Source organism: Nelumbo lutea, chromosome 5, assembly GCF_056320005.1.
Source record: "Nelumbo lutea isolate HS-2025 chromosome 5, American lotus-T2T, whole genome shotgun sequence".
Taxonomy (NCBI): Eukaryota; Viridiplantae; Streptophyta; class Magnoliopsida; order Proteales; family Nelumbonaceae; genus Nelumbo; species Nelumbo lutea.
In genome coordinates this window covers 18,096,259-18,115,266 of record NC_142688.1, presented here as the reverse complement: position 1 = coordinate 18,115,266, position 19,008 = coordinate 18,096,259, and the positions used below count along the sequence as shown (strand labels likewise).

Sequence of the window (19,008 nt, the reverse complement as noted above, 5' to 3'; positions counted from 1 at the left end):
GTCACAGAATATTTGATTATCAACACTTTTTTTTTGAGATATGAAATAACATTGACTAACAAAAAATATTACATAAATACTGTTCAAGCCAAGATGGTGGAGATCTTCACTTGCACCAAACCATATTCCCCTTAAAAGATTTGGCCCTGTGAGCTAAAGTATGGGCCACAAGAGTAGCAATTTTACTCTTATATGCAAACGTTGATAAAAGAATTTTTTTTCAACAAATATAAAATATTTGATTATCATCACTTTAAGATTCTTATTATTGTAAAAGAATGAAGGAAAGAGTGCATTTGTGGGCATAATACATGTTCATCAATGTGGCATCTGTCACACGCTAAATAGAAGTTTTGGAAAATCCTAATCTACCTCCTCATAGAGTGCTTCTCACACCAACCTCATAGCATGTGAGCATGTCCCAATTTAACATTGGAAACATCTCTTGTGCTTATATGTTATTATTCATGAAGAGATATTCTCAATACATGGTGGGATGTGGGTGTGACGATCAAATCCTAAATCAGTTTTTTGATAAGTGGACTAAATACTGATCTGGCTCCGACTGGATGGGAATTGTTTTTTAGTTAGAAATCCAAAGACATAATTAAAGGAAATTTTGAACCTAGATTTAGTCCTCACAAAATTGTCCTTACAGCCTTTTATTGGTGCACTGGGAATATATCATATGCCTTTATTCATATGAAGATATTCATAATGCACGGTTGCAAGTGAATGAAAAAAATTAAATATACGTTTGGCATCGATGTTGCAGTTGAGAAAACGATGCTTCTGATGTGTGGCTTGGAGCACCGTTTTCTCAGAAAACGATGTCTTTATTTTTGTTTGGAATTGTTGCTGACAGGTAGGACATTTCCTAGAGAAACAACAACTTTTTCTGTTTGGTATAATTGCTCCAGGAAATGTTTTCATCACTAGTACCCATTATCCAATGCCATGTCAGTACTACATCACTGCCCTATTGGTAGTAACGAGTTGCAATTCCAAGAAACGCCAAATTTGGCATTGCTCTAAGCCATGGCTTCCCGATTTTCGAGGTGTGACTTGGAGCACCGTTTTTTATGAAAAAACGATTCCAAACAAATGCCTGTTTTTTGGAATACTGTTTTTTTCGATGTGGTGCTGATGTGACACTGTTACTCTAAAAAATGGCAGCGATGCCAAACAGCCCCTAAGATGGTGTGAAGATGATTTTGTGAGGATTGAATCCTAATTTGGGAAATATAGTATTTGCCTTTTCCCTAATTAAGGACACCATACAAGGGGATGGATTATAACCCGAATAGCAGCCAAAGAAAACCTTTTATGGGTTGAAATCCTTTGCGAATTTTGGATGGTAGATAGAATTAAGAAATCATTTTAGTCTTTAAGAAGGTGATGTATATCATTTCATGATTTCATGGTTCTCATCATTTCTCTTTGTCTTGCGTATCGTGGAGGCTTGCTGCTTACATCATTTGACTGAATTTCGTGTCAGCAATAAAAAAATAATGGGTTATGTCGTAGTCGTCCGGTTACCGTAGACGATTTGGAGTGATGAAAGTAATCATAAACTACTCCCCCTACTGGCACGTTTTCTACACAAGTGTTTTATAGACCAAGATAGTGGACCCCATCGGCCATCCTTGATCGTGAACGTTGATTTATATAATTTGTGGCTTATAATGACGTCCTCTCTGCCAATAATGGGAGGATGACACAGGTTGGTGGTGGACCCCATTCCTCGGATGCATCCTTGCTGATAATTTCTCTTCCGGTTAGGGAAGTTTGATAATCTAAACTGCAACGATACCGTTGGATTGGAATTTTTATCAAAATTTATGTAGCCTATGATACACGCTACCAACGTTCAGCGCCGGAGCTTAAACCCCTTTTATCCCGCCGCCGACGAAGGAATCTTTTATTCCTCACAAGTCACGACCGCTATTCGTATTTCCATGTTCCAATGGTCCATTCATTGTTTCATGAGGACATTTTTGGTACTTTATTGACCATCTTAACCTAAATCCCAGCCGTAAATCTCACACTCTCAAAAAACATGGGCGACGTGGATTTTTCCACCTTCGCGAGGAGCCTTTTCCTTCATCCATGGAGGAGCGAGTGAGCGACGCGAAGTAATTCATTTTGAAATCAAAATTTGAAGAGATTAAATTTCCGTGTTTGGTGATTAGAAATCTGAAATCCCACACTCCGTCTTTGCATTGTCGATTGCTTGAACGGTGCGGGAAAAACTTCGACTCTGCTTTCTCCAAATTTTACAGCCGATACACGCTCTCTAAAACATTTATTATTCTACTATTGTTTTCATTCTTTCAAATTCAAATTAGGGTTTCTTCCACACTGTCGCTAAGTTTAGTGATTCCTCGACCTGTATTCGACTTTAGTTCGATTCGTCTTCGATCTTAGAAGTATCATCCATGGCTGATGAACCAGTTTCAACTCAAAGCTCGTCGGGTTCTGCTTCTCTTGGTCATTCTGTGATTCCTATTGTCAATAAGCTCCAGGATATTTTCTCCCAACTTGGGAGCTCGTCCACGATCGAACTGCCCCAAGTCGCTGTCGTCGGGAGTCAGAGTAGCGGTAAATCGAGTGTTCTTGAATCTCTGGTCGGAAGGGATTTTTTGCCTAGGGGTTCGGATATCTGTACTCGGAGGCCTTTGGTTTTGCAGCTGTTGCAGACGAAACGGAAGCCAGATGGAACAGAGGAGGAGTATGGGGAGTTCTTGCACTTGCCAAGGAAGAAATTTTACGACTTCTCCGAAATCCGCAGGGAAATTCAGGTATGCATATCAGCCGTTGTGCTGTAGCTTTTTTTTTTACTGTTTACTGGAATTCGTGTTGTTTCGTTCTCTATATGTTCTACTTTCGGTTTGGATCTCTGAAGGCCGGAGCTTTGAAGTCTTACGTGTGCATTGGATCCTTGTAATGGGCAGATGGAGTTAACTGTCTTTCTTTTCCCTTTTCTTTTATCCCGGAAATCTATTATTGTCGTATTAGATCTTGATAGTTTTGGTATGATGTCTCTCTATCGCATGAGCCATAGAAATGAGTGCTGTATAAGTGTCACCTATAGTGATGGTGTGATGGTAACGTATATTTCTCCTTTGGCTTTTGCTTGATCCAAAATCTTCCAATTTCGAGATGGTAATTAATGAGGAAAGTAGATGCCATTATCTAATGCGACTTTTTGGAGTCGTTGAGTTTCTCAATTCCTACTGGTTATTCCCTGTAATGCCATTGCTTTTAGATTGCAATCATATGCCCTTCGTTTTCTAAATTGTAGGCAGAGACAGAGAGGGAAGCAGGAGGAAACAAGGGTATTTCAGACAAGCAGATACGCCTAAAGATCCACTCACCAAATGTTCTTGATATCACCTTGGTGGATTTGCCTGGAATAACAAAGGTTCCAGTCGGTGACCAGCCATCTGATATTGAGGCACGGATTAGAACGATGATATTGTCATACATTAAACATCCTAGTTGTTTGATTTTAGCTGTTACTCCAGCAAATGCAGATTTGGCTAATTCAGATGCACTTCAAATAGCAGGAATTGCTGATCCTGATGGTAAACTCTCCCAGATGCTTTGTTAATTGTTCTTCTCTCTCTCTCTCTCTCTCTTAAACAAAGAAATCTGAATCCAATAAACTTGTATTAGAACTTAAAGTACAGAGAAAGCATGTGCTGTATATATTGTATACCAGTCGAGAAACTGTGAATCTAATCCAAGGCTGTAGAAGCATCAATAGGTATACAAGCTTGTGTATGACAGTGAGGACCTATTACACATCCCCTTTAACTGACATTCATTAAGGCCTACATGCAATAGCCCTTGCTCCGTTTGGTTTGTGGGATGGGGATAGAATATTCCCTTTTTCTCTCATTTGTTTCAAGGGAAACGGGGGAATGGGATGAGAAAAAAGTGGGATGCGAGATCCCAAAATTGTGGAAATGGGGTCGCACCAAAACCATGCAACCCCGGTGGAAAAACTCGAGAAAGCTCAAGTTTCTTCAACTTCATCCTCTGCCCTGCCGCTGCTGGTAACCACTGTTGAAGATGTTTCCGCCACGGTAGAACCCAGATCGATGCAAACGCAGATCGGATGTTTTCTGCCATGGTGGAACTTAGATCTGGGTTCGCAGACACAGATCGGAGCTTCAGTCATGGAGTTCTCTGTCTCTCCCTCCATCTTCCTCTTCTCTCTTCTCCCTCATAACAGTGTTTTCCCATATATAAAACCAAACAATGGAAAGGTAATTTTTTACACTTTCCCATCTCATCCCATCTTTTCCCATCCCACCCAAATCTTCCCACAAACCAAACGGAGCCTTAAAGTCTGAAAGAAAGGGCCATCGTCTTTGCAGTTTTGAGGTTGACTTCTCCAACAGGACTTTTATATGTCCAAATTATGCTTATTTCCCTGTCTGAAACAAATTTTGCAATCCCATGAGTCACTGGATTCCCCGAGGGCCTCCCATACTGTGACTCACAGTGGGTCGTGGTTAGACCTGTTCATGGGTCAGGCCTCGGGCATGGCTTTACACTGTTTTGGGATCATGCTTCGAGCGGGTCCTATTCAAATTTTGGCAAAATCTAATCCTGAGCCCAGCTCATGAACATGTCTACTTGTGGTGGGGGATTGTTGAAATGATGTCATAGACAGCTGATGTTGCTGATACAATAGGCAGATCTTGCATCTGGTTCTAATTCTTCTCTGTGATGTTTCATTCGTGCAGGTTATCGAACCATTGGTGTAATTACAAAGGTGCAATATCTATCAAATTGTGATCTTTATTTTTATCACACATTTCAAGTCTTTCTGGAAGCCAATGCTGTTTCCTGATGAGTAACAATATTCTCTTCTCTTTGCATTCAGTTGGATATTATGGACAGAGGTACTGATGCTCGTAATTTTTTGCTCGGAAAAGTGATCCCTCTTCGACTTGGCTATGTAGGTGTTGTGAATCGTAGTCAAGAGGTAATCTTATTGTTGAACAACAAAATTACCTGATATCGTATTGATTTGGTTGCTGTAAGCATGCTGATGTTTAATGTTGATGTTTTTTATTCTTTGTTGGCAATTAATTTTTAGTAAATAGTGTTTATATGCAATAGCTTTCTAGTTTGTTTTAACATGTATTCCATTTGAAATATCCATGTAAGGTAGCTTTCTAGTAAATTTGTTGATTTATTTCTTTTAAATGAAAATCAATTGCTGTTTTTAGTGAATGTTCTAAAATATGAATGAGATATGAGCTATGGTTGGCAGCTGATGATTCAGTTTAATTACTGGACCTGTAAGAATACAGAAAAGAACATTTTCAAGTAGATTTGGAAATGAATATGTTTGAGCAAGTCAATCATTGTCCTGTAATGACTTTTTTTAAAAAAATTCAAAAAACATTAAAATGATATTATTTAAAAATATATATTTTAAACTAAATGTTTTAAAAAGCCTATTAGCTCAAATTTAAAATTAAATATATACACGTAACATATGTCACATATTCAAAGTGAAAGCGTAAAAATAAAATTAAATATAACATATAAAGCATATTCATGCACTTTTGAGTGTTTGTAATGACATCCACCACGGACATGCCTTGTTGACATAAAAACATATTCATGAAGTAGTGTTATCATTTGTACTTGCCAATTTCATACATCTTCCAATAACTCAAGATATTAAACTTTCGCATTTGTTCACTATAGCTCTTGTAGAACCTCTGTAGCTTGTCCATTCTATCCTTGTGTAGGAACTTCCCGTCAATCTTCCATCATCTTGGGAGACTCATCTTTCTCTAAGATGGTTGGAAGCTCCGTGATTTTCACCATTCTTATTTACATCCTCATTTATTTTATCAATTCTTGATTTTCCCACATAATTTCCAATCTGTTTGCATTGCCTTTTTCTGATACTGGTGAATTCTGTACATTGGGTTGCCCAGATTTTCTAAACCATATAGTGCTTTAATCTTTTGGTTGCCACTTTAAAGATTCGGTCTGGGGATGTCTTCGCCCTTTCCAAAACCATTGTTGGACAAAACTTTTGTATCCACCAAAGTTCTTGGCTTCATCATCGGTAATGTGTTTTTTGTGTTTGAATGGTTCCAAACAGAGGAAGGGTTGTTGCTGATCTCAATGGTTTCTTGTCCAAGAGGTTTGTATTTTGCGGATGGGTTGGTTCATTTTGTATTTCTTCCCTTAATTCTGCCTTCTCTCCATAAATTAAAAACATCAACAACTCATTTCCCATGTTTAATGCTCCTCCAAAGTCTCTCTCCAATAAAAATTATCATTATTGGTATCAATTGTACGATTCTTAAGAGGAAATGCATCACTTAAACTAATACATCTTCTGATTTTAAATTAGAAGTCTGGGTATCTTTACTAATGAACTTCATGAGTGACATCATCCTTATAAAGAACTTCATGAGTGACATCATCCTTATAAAGAACTTCATGAGTGACATCATCCTTATTAAGCAAATAAGTTTTTGAACTTCCTCCCTCTTCCTTCTCAATAAGCTAATTGGCAGTTTGTCACTAAATGGACCAGTGATTTAAAAGGCACGCCTCAAGTGCGCCTAGGCATAGGCGAGGCGCATTTTAGGGTATGCGCCTTGCCTAGGTCCTAGGCGCAATCCTTTCAAAAGGTGCATGCCTGGTGCACCTAGGCGTGGCACAAACGTGGCTCGTAGAATCAGGACTAATGTAATATGTTTTACATCACATTAGCTACCTGAAGTAATGCAATTTAGGAAAAAAAAGAGATTGTGGGTTTTACATGCTTAAAAATGTTGTACGTTTGATTTTATTTTTAAATTCTCATTTGAATATGCTTTACATGTAATGTTTATGTATTTTAATTTTAGATAATTGGTTTTTTAAAACATTTATTTTAAAATTTAAGTTTATATTTTTTATTAATATTGTTTTTTTGATTTTTTGGCATTTTTGTTTTAGATAATAGGTTTTTTAAAACATTTATTTTAAAATTTACGTTTATATTTTTTATTAATATTATGTTTAATCTTTTTTTTTTATTTTTTGGCATTTTTGTGAATTATCTGACTTTTTATTTTCATTTTTTTTGTATTTTTGTACCTTGCTTCAAAAAGGCGCTCGCCTTGTGCCTCAGGCGCAAATTGGCCCGTGCCTTTTTTGCGCCTTGCGCTTTTAAAACATTGAAATGAACTGGGTTCTTTTCCTGGTTCTTTCTTTATTGAGATCAATTGCACTGTAGTTCTCTATTGGTGGTTGGAGCTTGGAGTTTGGGTCCTCATCAGAGATGGAATTGGACCCACCAACGACTCTGACACTTACGTTGCCTGGTGTAAGATATTTGTTGCAAAAGAGGCCCATAGAGAGTTTTTCAGCAACATTCTTGGATGAGAAAGACGATCTCCAAGAGATACTCCTTGTGTGGATGAGGTGAAACATTAATTTTTGAAAACAATAAATAATGAAAACTCAAATAAATCACAAAAGTTAGAGGGTTAAAGAGAGTAAAGAGAGGGATTGCTGAGTTGGACAACTGTGTACATATGAATGTGCATTCATGTCTGCTTTTCTGTTTGTACATGTATAGTCTGTGTACATATGCATGCAGTGGAGTTGGTTTGAGCTGGGCTATGGTTGGGTTAGGGTTGTTAGGCTTAGGTCAGGCTCATATTGCCCAAACGCTAGGCCTAGGCCTAGCTCAAGGACCAAAAACCCAGGCCCAAGCCTGTGTAAAATTTCAGGTTGGATTGGTTTGGGCTTTTGGTTGGGCTTGTCTAAGTTGCACCCCTAACATGAGGTCAAGGTCAATCCTAACCCCAATCTGGTTGATATTGAAACCCTGGCCCTAACTTTAACCTTAATCCATTCCAATGATACTTGTTTAGGTTTGGTTTGGCATAATTTCTTCACTTTTTTTTTTTTGTTTTCAAAAAGATTTTTTATTTTTAGTGATTGAAGTTATTAAAGAGATTGTGAGCTCCTCAATGGCTGCAATTTAAGCTGTGGATTAATACATATCTATGTGTTAAAACAAGGTTATCCATGCTGCCTTGTTTTTAGTTAAACCACAACTAATATTTTTCTTTTCAGTGATTAAAGTTATATATTAGTTGTGGTTTAATTTTCTTTTCAGTGATTAAAGTTATATATTCATATTCGATCCCCTTATATATGAATTCATGCCTATCCAATTTGATATAATTGGATTGGGTTCTGTTAAAATATATATGTTCATATATACTAAAAATTTATATTTTATATATATTAGTAAAGTTGATTTGAATGTTCTATTTAAGTTTGATACAAGTAATTTTCAATTCAATTATATTCATTAAATACAATATTAACGTTATTTTTTATTCATTTTATTAATAGTATATAATTTTTTAATCATTTTAAATTTAACTTCTTTATACTATTCAATATCTGATTGCAAACCAAGTTCCAGTCAAATATTATACATATCTGATAGATAAGATCATAGTCAATTTCAAATATCGATGAATCAAATTTAGGTTTTCCTACCATCTGTTGGCATCCCTATCTCAAATAATGGTCTTCTTCATGTTTCATCAGTACCCAATGGACACAACAAGATGCAAAATTTGGTGTGACCATATCAATTTAAATCATCTGTGGTGTGCCTAAATTATTTTTGGGCATGTCAACTGGATGTAGTTTAAGTTGCATGATTTGGGCAACATATTCATAATATTCTGTGCGGCTAGGCACACGCTTTAAATCACTGGGACAATGCAACTGAAATGCATCCTGTTGAATAATTTTGTGGTGGTGAAATTTTATATGTTATTTCGCAGTCACATGCATCAGTAGAACTCCTGATTTGTTTGTCCCATGCTCGTTCTTTTTTCCTTATTGACATGCTTTTCTTTCGTTTCTTTGTTTTTTCTTACTAATTAACCGGGTTCTTTTTTTTTCCTTTTATTAATTGATCAGGATATTATGAACAACCGGAGTATTAAGGATGCACTTGCCTATGAGGAAAACTTTTTCCGTAGTCGCCCTGTATGCCTATGTTTTTAATGCAGCTCTTTATTGGTCTTGTGGAGTATTTTATCAATTTTTATCTAGTTTTAGTTCTGTAACTGCTGTTACAGGTCTACAGTGGCCTTGCTGATCGTTGTGGTGTTCCTCAATTAGCAAAGAAGTTGAACCAGGTAAGGTAGTGTGCCTTATGTTATTTTTATCAAAACAAAATTGTCTTTCTGTGACATTTTTTCCTCCATAACATATATTGGTACCTCCTCCTGCCTCAATGCATTGCAATTACCAATCAGGCAATCCTGCATGGATATATGGACATGAGAGTTGGAATTCAATGAGTGTTACTGTGTTAGGGTGTCTGACTTGGTGGGTTGAATATAGATGATTGGTGATCTGATCTTAGATGGTAGAATGTCAGATGTCGTGCCTGTTATGTTGCCATCGGGGTGCGAAGTGTGTGACCTGACAAGGGATCCATTGTCGACGGAGCCTGCCTTGCAACCCCAGGTCAGGCGGGGTCAACTGCTGAATTTAAGCATATCAATAAGCAGAGGGAAATAAGCTAACAGGGATATCCCTAGTAATGGCAAGTGAACTGGGATCAGCCTATCTTGAGAATTAACCGGTCTCTGCCACCTGAATTTTAGTCTGTAGAAGTGTGCTCAGTGATGGACTAGGTCCAAGTGGGGGCACCAAAGGTCTCTACAGGTTAACAGTTAGATATCTTGTAAAGTTCAAAATTCATATATCAATAGAAGAAAGTTTCTCTTCTTCCTAGGAATGTCTTCCTGGAAAAGGTTGAATTTATACATATGCTAGATGTTCGTTCATGCCAAATTAATAAGCAAGAAAAAGAAAGAGCATGCAAAGTGTCCGCCCAGAATCAACAGTGCCAGAATTTGGCTTGTGTGTGGCAGTCACTTCATCCATTTAGGAGGGTACATGTAGCAATTAATATCTGGGTTCTGCAAAGTAGCATGAATTGTTTTAGCATATATATTCTGTTATGAGCTATGCTTAATGTGTTAACTTTTTTGTGCAGATTCTGGTGCAGCATATAAAGGCAGTCCTCCCAGGGTTGAAATCACGTATAAGTTCTGCATTGGTTTCTGTGGCAAAGGAGCATGCCAGCTATGGAGAAATAACAGAATCAAAGGTGAGTCAACTTCATAAGTTTTACCTGCATATAAGAAGCACTTTGCTCTTTGTTATTATTTCTTAAAAGTTACTATTTGTTTTTTGGTACATGCCTTTCCTTTTACAAAGTTTTTTCCCTAGTTAAGGTGATATTGTTTCGTCATGCTTGTACTCATTCCATTTTTATGTGTTTCCTATACTTCACAGGCTGGTCAGGGAACTCTCCTCTTGAACATTTTGTCCAAATACTCTGAAGGTTACTGTGACTTTTGCAATTGTTTTATCTCTCTAACATCTGGATTATTATGCCTTTTCATTTCATGGTGCTTGCTTGAGATCATCACTGATAGGTGAATTGTTGGTGACAGCTTTTACGTCAATGGTGGAAGGGAAAAATGAAGAAATGGCAACATCCGAACTGTCTGGTGGAGCACGGATTCATTATATCTTCCAATCAATCTTTGTGAAGAGCTTGGAAGTGTGTATATCCTTGCTTTGACATGTGTCTCTCAGTAGTGTTTCATCTTTTAATTGTTCCATTTTGAATACAACATTTTGGGTGTTTTTAATCATAACTTAAAACATATTAAAGGGAAGAAAAAATTATAAAAAAGGTAGACATGCCAGGGATGTGGATGAAATAGTGAAGTCCTGTCTCTTTTTCTTTCTTTTTTTTGGGGGGGGGGTATGCCTGATCACATTTGTTATGGAGATGGTTCATTCTCCTATGTTTTTGTGCACATTATTATATGTACAAAATAAAGTGAGCTCTCTATAATTGGTGTGGATACCTATAGTAAAAAAGCCCCTCAGTTGAAGATGAAAACCACTTTTACCAAAAAAAAATTGAAGATGAAAACCAGTACAGGAACTAGGCAGATTGTTAATAGGGAATAAATGACTGTTTGGAATGGTAATAAAAGGAGAGGTATCAATTGCTCTGGTGAAAGAAAAATTGTTGACAAACAATCCACAAAATGTGATATTACTACTGCTGGATTTATATAGGTGCATAAGAAATTAGTACAAAGAAGAATCAAAAAAGAAAGAAAAGGAAGAAGAGAGCTGAGAAGAAGGAATCATACAAACTAAACTTTCATTGTTTTTGCATTCATCACTACTCACAGATTCAAAGTGATTACAATATGGCAACCTATATTGATATGGGGTCCTTTATGGAGCAACCAACTCCTTGGACACTTGTGACCTATTTAGACATAACTCATTTATTTTATTTTATTTTTGAGAAAATTTAACAATGATTTCATTTTAATAAAAAAGTGCGCATGAGTAGATGTACAAAAGTGAAGAAAAGAAACACAAATATTACAATGGGGGATTTCTGTAACTAAACTAAGTTCATCCCAAGTCTTCCTCCATGTATCAAGAAATCAAATATTAAAAAAATGTTGGTTCTGTTGTTGACCCTCTTCCTTCTATACTGGGTAGCCTAAAACAGGGATTCAAGTTAAGTTGGTGATTAAATGAAGAAATTTCCATTGAAGTAAAAGAAAAAAAGTACATCAACTCCTAAGTCAGAAGATACAATTTCAAGTAAAGGAAGTGGAAACAAAGTGCACAAATGCATTTTACCCCCCCCCCCCCAAAAAAAAAAAAAAAAAAAGAATAATAAATAAATAAATAAAGAAATAAAAAAAACCTGTCCATTAGTTAACCCAAGAGAGTGGGGCCTAATGTAACTCTCCATTCTTAACCCATTTTTCGGGAGTTACTTAATCTTCAAATCCAAATGCCAATTGACCAAGCTGTTTTTATACACTTCATTTTTGACTTACAAGGGTTAACAAAGAATCACGGTATTTAGAAACAATAACTGAAGATTAACATAAATAATCCTTTTGAAGTTTTTTTGTCCTCTTGTTTTATGCACCGATACACATGTAAAATTGACCTTTATGAGATATGGGAATTTTCTACCTTTGATTACCCATCAAGAACTAAGGCTTACACCCCACAAACACTTTTTTCTTCACATCAGTGCCATAGGCATCCTTGTGCTGCCTTGCCATATGGGGATAGGATTACGCCTGAGACACCTTTTAGAACAGTACTTGATAGAGGCTTTTCATTACCTCTGTGCTCTTAGAACTAAAGTTGTGGAGATCAACTGCATAGTTTGATTTTTCTCCCAATCCATGGACATCTGATGCAATCTGTTTCTTATGGCAGGAGGTGGATCCGTGTGATGATTTAACTGATGATGACATTCGTACAGCTATTCAGAATGCAACTGGTCCTAAATCTGCTTTGTTTGTACCAGAGGTGAGTACAACAGTTTTTCTTAATGGTTGAATATGTGTGGTATACGGTGCACCAATATTTTGTTAGCAATTGATTCTTTTTTATATTTTTTGAACATTTAACTCTTTAGGTGCCATTTGAGAATCTTGTCCGGAGACAGATAGCCCGCTTGTTGGATCCAAGCCTCCAATGTGCAAGGTTTATCTATGATGAGTTAATAAAGGTCAGGTGATTTTAAATATCAGCTTTGTGTCTTGGAAGAGTTGTTTTTCTGTTCTTTCATAGACAGCAGTAGTTTTTTCTTTGCATCTGTGGAATACTGAATTAAATGTTAACTTTAGATGAGCCACCGGTGTATGGCTAGTGAACTGCAGCGGTTTCCTATTCTTAGAAAGCGCATGGATGAGGTTATTGGAAATTTTTTGAGGGAAGGCCTTGAACCTTCAGAGACAATGATTGGACATATCATAGAAATGGAGGTATGCTGACAACTTGATTTTTGAAATTCTAATCTCACTTCCCTTTGTTTCAGTGTGATTTCTGAAGATGAGCCAAGTATGAATTGATATTTATGCTAATTTGCATCTTCATTCATACATAGAGTTTTGCGAGTAAACCAGTTAATGCATATTCCTTATAGCTATTAGTTGTTGATGGATGCATGTAATTTGTTTATGCATTAGAGTAGCCTCTTATGTGTATCTACTCCAGTGCCAGGAGTTTTGGTGTATTGGCCATTGCAAAGTTAGAAGGTTGAAATGAACTTGTCCAAAGGTGATGGTTGACTTTATGATTATAATTATACTTGGTGACATTGTGTGGTGGCTACTATCTTTTGATTCGATTTTGATATATGCACACAATGAGGAAAATTTTCCATCCCAGACACAACTAACAACCTACTTGATTTCATTCCCTATGCTGCTGTCATTCTTGAAAAATTGAATGCCACATATTCTCTTGGAATGATAAAATCTAGGGCTGACAATGTGACTGAGTCTTAGAATGACAACTCTGTGCAATAAATGCCAAAGGTTAGGTCCTTATCCAGTCTACCCTTTTCAAGACCCCAAATAACAAGGACCATCATTGGATAATGGCCCTTGTATTCTCTTGGAAGAAATGGGTTATATGGGTTCAAAGCAACTTTATCCAGTCTACCCTTTTCAGTATCCCGGGCAAAGTAAAAAAGTAAGATTGAGAAGCTTCAGCAGGATTTCCTATGGGAAGGAGGTGGCGAAAAGAAGGGTCATCCAGTTTCATGGAATCAGGTGTGTAAGACCAAGAACCTTGGTGGTTAGGGGCTAGGACATATCAAAGAAAGGAACTTAGCTCTTTTTGGAAAGTGGTTGTGGAGGTTCCCCTAGGAGACGGAAGCTTGTGGACAAATATCATCAAGAGCAAGTACGGAAGACATGCCAATGGTTGGGATAGCAAGGTCCACTCAAACTGAGTTAAAGCCTCTAACCCTTGGAAATTTCTTCTGTTTATGACCTCTTTATTGATTTTGTAAGATACCGGGTAGGAAATGGGAATAGAACCAAATTATGGACTGACTTATGGTGGGGAGATGACACCCTTGCAAACTCCTACCATAGAATTTTTAACCTGTCTGCTCCAAAGAAGCCACGGTAGCCTATAGCCTCAGTCACTCTTCCTCAGGAACCAGTTGGAATCTGAACCTTAGAAGGCCTCTAAGAGAGATAGAGCTTGCTGAAATAGCAAACTTGCTTAACTCTCTAAGGGAGGTTTACATCTCCCCGGCCTCCCCTGACCAAAGGATCTGGAAACTTAATCCTGCTGGCAAGTTCTCAAGTAACTCCTTTTTTAAGGCTCTAGTTTCAGAAGATCAGATCACTCCCTTCATGGTTAAGAATATTTGGATACCACATGTTCCCCCTAGAATTTCTTTCTTTGTCTGGGAAGCCTGCTAAAAGAAAATAAATACTTGTAGTTTAATACAGAAAAAGCTTAGAGGAAGGTTATGTATCTCTCCTCATGTCTGTCCTCTCTGCTTTGGTGATGGTGAAACAGCTAACCACATTCTTCTCCACTGCCCTGTCACTAGGAAGGTTTGGTGTTTCTTCCTAAACTTAGGTGGTTACAGCTGAGTTTTCCCTGAGAAGGTAGTGGACCTCCTGTGGCAGTGGAAAGGCAAAGGTCTAGTAAAAAGAGGAAGGGTATATTGGAGTACAGTGACACATGCAGTCCTTTGGGGTATTTGGGAAGAAAGGAACAACAGAACCTTTGAAAACAAATTCAGAAATGTGGAAGACCTAATCTCTTACGTAACTTTCCTCTGTAACCTTTGGATTGTTAATTCTGAAGCTTTCAAAGGTCTTTCTCTAAATGACCTCCAAAGTAACCTTCCATCCATCCTGCAGTCTTCTCCTAGATTTGAATCGACCATGAGAAGCCTTATTAGGGAAGAAGGTGGGATGATCGTGCACTTTGATGGTAGGGCCCAAGGGTCTACCGGCCAAGCAGGAATTGGTGGTGTCTTCTGTGGGGAGAGGGGGATCAGCTGGGCTTATAGTGGTCCGATTGGGAGAGCTGATGCTACGAAAGCAGAGGTCTTGTCAGCACTTACAGGAATTTGGCTTGCTAAACAGCTGGGCTTTTGCTCCTTAACTATAAAAGGGGATTCTGAATATGATAGCCTGGCTAAGGGAGAAGGAAGGAGGGCCTTGGAGACTTGCTCATCTGCTAGCTGAAGCTCAAGATATCTTAGAGTCATTGAATGTAAATCTGGTCTGGATTCCTATGGAGCAAAACAATGTTGCTTACAGCTTTACAAAATCAGGGGTTTCTAAGGAAAGTTTGTATTAGTGACTTCTGCTTACCTCTATAATTCTGCCTCAGCTGCTTTAGCTTGTAGTACATTTTCTTACGTACTTGTTCCTGTTTTAATTTAATAAAAGTTGCCTTTGCTAAAAAAAAATCTTGATCACATGGAACAAAATACCCTTAAATTTTTTGTTAGCCTTCGGTATATTCTCAGGGAAGTATGTTTTTATTGCATTCATGGGTCAAGGAGCATGTCCACAAAATTTTCTTTAAGAAGTTTGTTAAGGTTGAATTTCCAGGACGTGGGATTGTTACTACTGATTTTTTCCATATACAGTAATTGCCACTTTAAAGACCATTCCAGTCAAACTAATTGAATCTGTATCTTTTGTGATATTTTGTCCCAGTGGATTGTATGGCAATTCTATATAATTTCTACTTACTGAAAGGGGTGAAAGCTGTAGCTATCTCTCTTGTTTTCCTTAACAATGCAGTTAGTTAATATTTATGGGCTTTTCACTGCATGTGTACTAATTACTAAATTCTCAGAACCGTATTTATTTTCAAGCTGACATTGGGCCTCTGAAATTTTATTTTTCTGTTTTATAGATGGACTACATAAACACTTCTCACCCAAATTTTGTCGGTGGAAGTAAAGCTGTAGAGATTGCACTGCAGCAGGTCAAATCTGCCAGGATATCTGTAACCATGTCTAGAACAAAGGTGCGCTTGTTGCTTATTTAAACAAACTCTTAAATAGATGCTGTATGCTTAACATTTGTGGTAATTATAGTGAGCTGATGGCATCATTTTGGTATATTTGTTAACCTGCTTGCAAATTTGGATTTAGGATGGGGTAGATCCTGATAAAGTACCCGCATCTGAAAAAAGTTTGAAATCTAGAGCTATTCTTGCTAGGTCATCAGCAAATGGAATTGTTCCTGATCAGGCATGTACATTATGTTAATATTTTTCATTTAGTTATGACCATGTCCTTAACCTTCTAGATAGGAAAGATAGTTTTTGCCATGTTCAAGTGCTGTGAATTTGTTCTGATTTACCCTTATTTTTTTGCTTCAATCTGGATGACAAATAGGGAGCTCGACCCGTTGCAGAAAACGAGAGACCTGGATCTTCTGGTAATGTGTACTTAGAATAAAGGATAGTTTTGTAGATACCATATCCAGTGTTACTACACTGAATTATCAGCTTTCTATTTATTTCAAAATCTACTGTGGTGTCCAAAGTCTGGACTCTGGACTTATGAACGCTATAAGTAATAAGGACCATATTTGTTTTCTTGTTTGTTGATGATTTGATTGATAATCAGGAAATTCCATGGGTTCAAGTTGGGGAATTTCATCAATTTTTGGTGGAAGTGAGAACCGTACATCTGCAAAGGAGATCTCAACAAACAAATCATATAGTGAACCTGTTCAAAGCATGGAACATTCCTTCTCTACGATCCTGTTGAGAGAGGTATTTTCATGGTTTCCATATAAGATAAATTCAGTGTCCAGTGTTGCTTTTTTTTTTTTTTTTTCACTCTAACAAGTTTTGTCGTTGGTCTTTTGTGGTTAGCCCCCAACGGTTTTGAGGCCCTCAGACAGCCATACAGAGCAGGAAGCGATTGAAATTGCAGTGACAAAGCTGCTATTGCGATCATACTATGACATCGTGAGGAAGAATATTGAGGATTCTGTGCCTAAAGCAATTATTCACTTCCTGGTATGTGCTCTTATCGTGTTATGTTTCATTGTTTAATGCATAAATCCATATCGAAGCTCCTGTGGCAATATATCCATATTGCATATGCATTTCTTCTTAGATATGATTATCAGCAACTGGAAGCTGACATTGAAACTCTAGTCTGTCTAGTGATAATAGTCTTGTCCTTATTTTCTTATATTAATAGAGGCCTAAACTCAAGGAGTGCAATATCTCATAATGTCTATTCATACCAGGTCAACCATACCAAACGGGAACTGCGCAATGTCTTTATCAAAAAGCTTTACAGGTACCATATGTTGACTATGCGCCTGCTTTTCACTTAACAATTTAACTTGCTCGATTTGATCTGGACCACTAGAGAAACTACCTTATTTTTGCATTACATTTTGATACCTTGTGCTGGTCTTTTCTTCCAAAACAGAGAAAACCTTTTTGAAGAGATGCTGCAGGAACCTGATGAAGTGGCCATGAAAAGGAAGCGCACTCGTGAGACTTTGAGAGTCCTGCAACAAGCTTTTAGGGTAAGTTCCTCGTTATTCCGTCAAGATTGTCATGCAGAGCATATTTTATTTCTCCACTACCAGTGGTTGCTTGGTATAATGGTAAAATCCTGGGCTGACAAGCATGAGAATGTGGGTTTTAGACTGAGTGCCACTTTGTATAAAAAATTACTGAACTTTAGTTCTGTATCCGGTCCACCCTTGCACTCTTCCCAAGACCCCAGATGGCAGGGACCAGCATTGGATAATGGCTTTTAACTGTTTATTAATTGCATAGCAGCAGATGTGACAAACACGATAATGGATGTTGTTCAACTGAGAGACATCCAAAGAAAGATAATAACCTGATGGCTGTCCATCAGGTCATTTTAATCATCTTTCCCCTTTTGGTTAGAGATAACACAGATGACTATCCAGAATAAAGTAGATTGGTGGATGTAAATCCAGTTTCAGTTCTATCAAAATGGATCTATTTATACAAGGGCCGTTGCTTCTGCTGTCATTTTTCTGTCAGTTTCTTTCAGAAGTTGTAAGGTTTATTCTACCATATTTTCTGCCTTTTTTTGCCATGTCCACTGATTGTTTTTTAATGCCCCTGTAGACCTTGGACGAATTACCACTGGAAGCTGAAACTGTTGAGAAGGGTTATAGTTTGGGTACTGATCCAACTGGATTGCCAAAGATCCATGGGCTGCCTTCATCATCATTATATGGTACAAGCAATGATTACAGTACATCTTACATGGCTTCTCCGAAGAACCCAAAATCCCGAAAATCGTCTCACTCGGGGGAATTACAATCTCCATTGCATGCAAGTGCAGATTCCAATGGAAGTGGACGCCATTTCACACTCGGATCCTATCCAACAGTTGAACTCTGAGGCAATGCAAACAGTCTTCAGTCTTCACGCTGAATTTTGGATAGTCAATATATTCTTTTGGTTACTTTCTCCATGATGGGGAGGTGATTGTAGTCAATATATCCATCAATCAAAGTTGGCTAAATGCGAGTCAGTTTTTTTCTTCTAACAAGCATATACAAAGCCCAAAGTTTTGCCTCTTCTGCTTCGTATGTTACATTTATTTCTTGGTAGACCGTAGATTATAATAGATATAGCTTGATTTGTTAAATGATGCCCGTAAAAGAGTAACAGGAGAGGGTGATTTTCTTTGTTCTACAAGAATGCTCCATTTTCCTCCAGAAGAGGCCCATCCTGGTGGATTTTGTTTGAGCCAGTGTGTGCACCCTGGGGTAAGAGACAATATATCTTGCATCAAATGATTTGGTTATCAACAACTCGGTGTCAATCCTCACTTCCCAGCTGACTCATGGGTGATCATATTTGCATCGACTTTGCTAACTGCCTGGAATCTAGAGACTGCCATGCCTTGAATTTCAGCTCTGGGTTTCATTTTTTCCCTGGCATTCAATTTGGTTTTGGTGATGGTAAAAGGATCATGCAACTTATACAGGAGATGCGTTGTAAGTAGTCGGTGACTCGGTGTTGGATAAGTGTTCTGGTTCTGTATCCAATTCCGCGTGGTTGTCATTTGATGGACTA

General features: G+C 37.7%; 1 protein-coding gene across 1 annotated transcript; it reads left to right on the top strand.

Moving 5' to 3' along the window:
* The first annotated feature begins 1,931 nt into the window (after positions 1-1,931).
* Positions 1,932-18,577, top strand: DRP3A (dynamin-related protein 3A). Its single transcript, XM_088944769.1, has 20 exons — positions 1,932-2,801; positions 3,305-3,587; positions 4,758-4,786; positions 4,898-4,999; positions 8,983-9,051; positions 9,144-9,203; positions 10,073-10,186; positions 10,375-10,423; positions 10,536-10,645; positions 12,358-12,450; positions 12,560-12,652; positions 12,771-12,908; positions 15,826-15,939; positions 16,067-16,165; positions 16,313-16,355; positions 16,547-16,695; positions 16,798-16,944; positions 17,181-17,233; positions 17,369-17,468; positions 18,049-18,577. Exons 1-20 carry the CDS (start codon positions 2,439-2,441, stop codon positions 18,325-18,327), a joined length of 2,487 nt encoding a protein of 828 aa, XP_088800895.1. The 5' UTR covers positions 1,932-2,438; the 3' UTR covers positions 18,328-18,577.
* The last annotated feature ends 431 nt before the right edge of the window (positions 18,578-19,008 follow it).

Excerpts from the sequence above, each read along its gene's own strand:
- DRP3A (XM_088944769.1), top strand. The coding sequence starts at position 2,439 with ATGGCTGATGAACCAGTTTCAACTCAAAGCTCGTCGGGTTCTGCTTCT. Across the intron at positions 2,802-3,304 it reads AAATCCGCAGGGAAATTCAG|GCAGAGACAGAGAGGGAAGC; the intron begins GTATGCATATCA and ends TCTAAATTGTAG. Across the intron at positions 16,945-17,180 it reads AAGCAATTATTCACTTCCTG|GTCAACCATACCAAACGGGA; the intron begins GTATGTGCTCTT and ends TATTCATACCAG.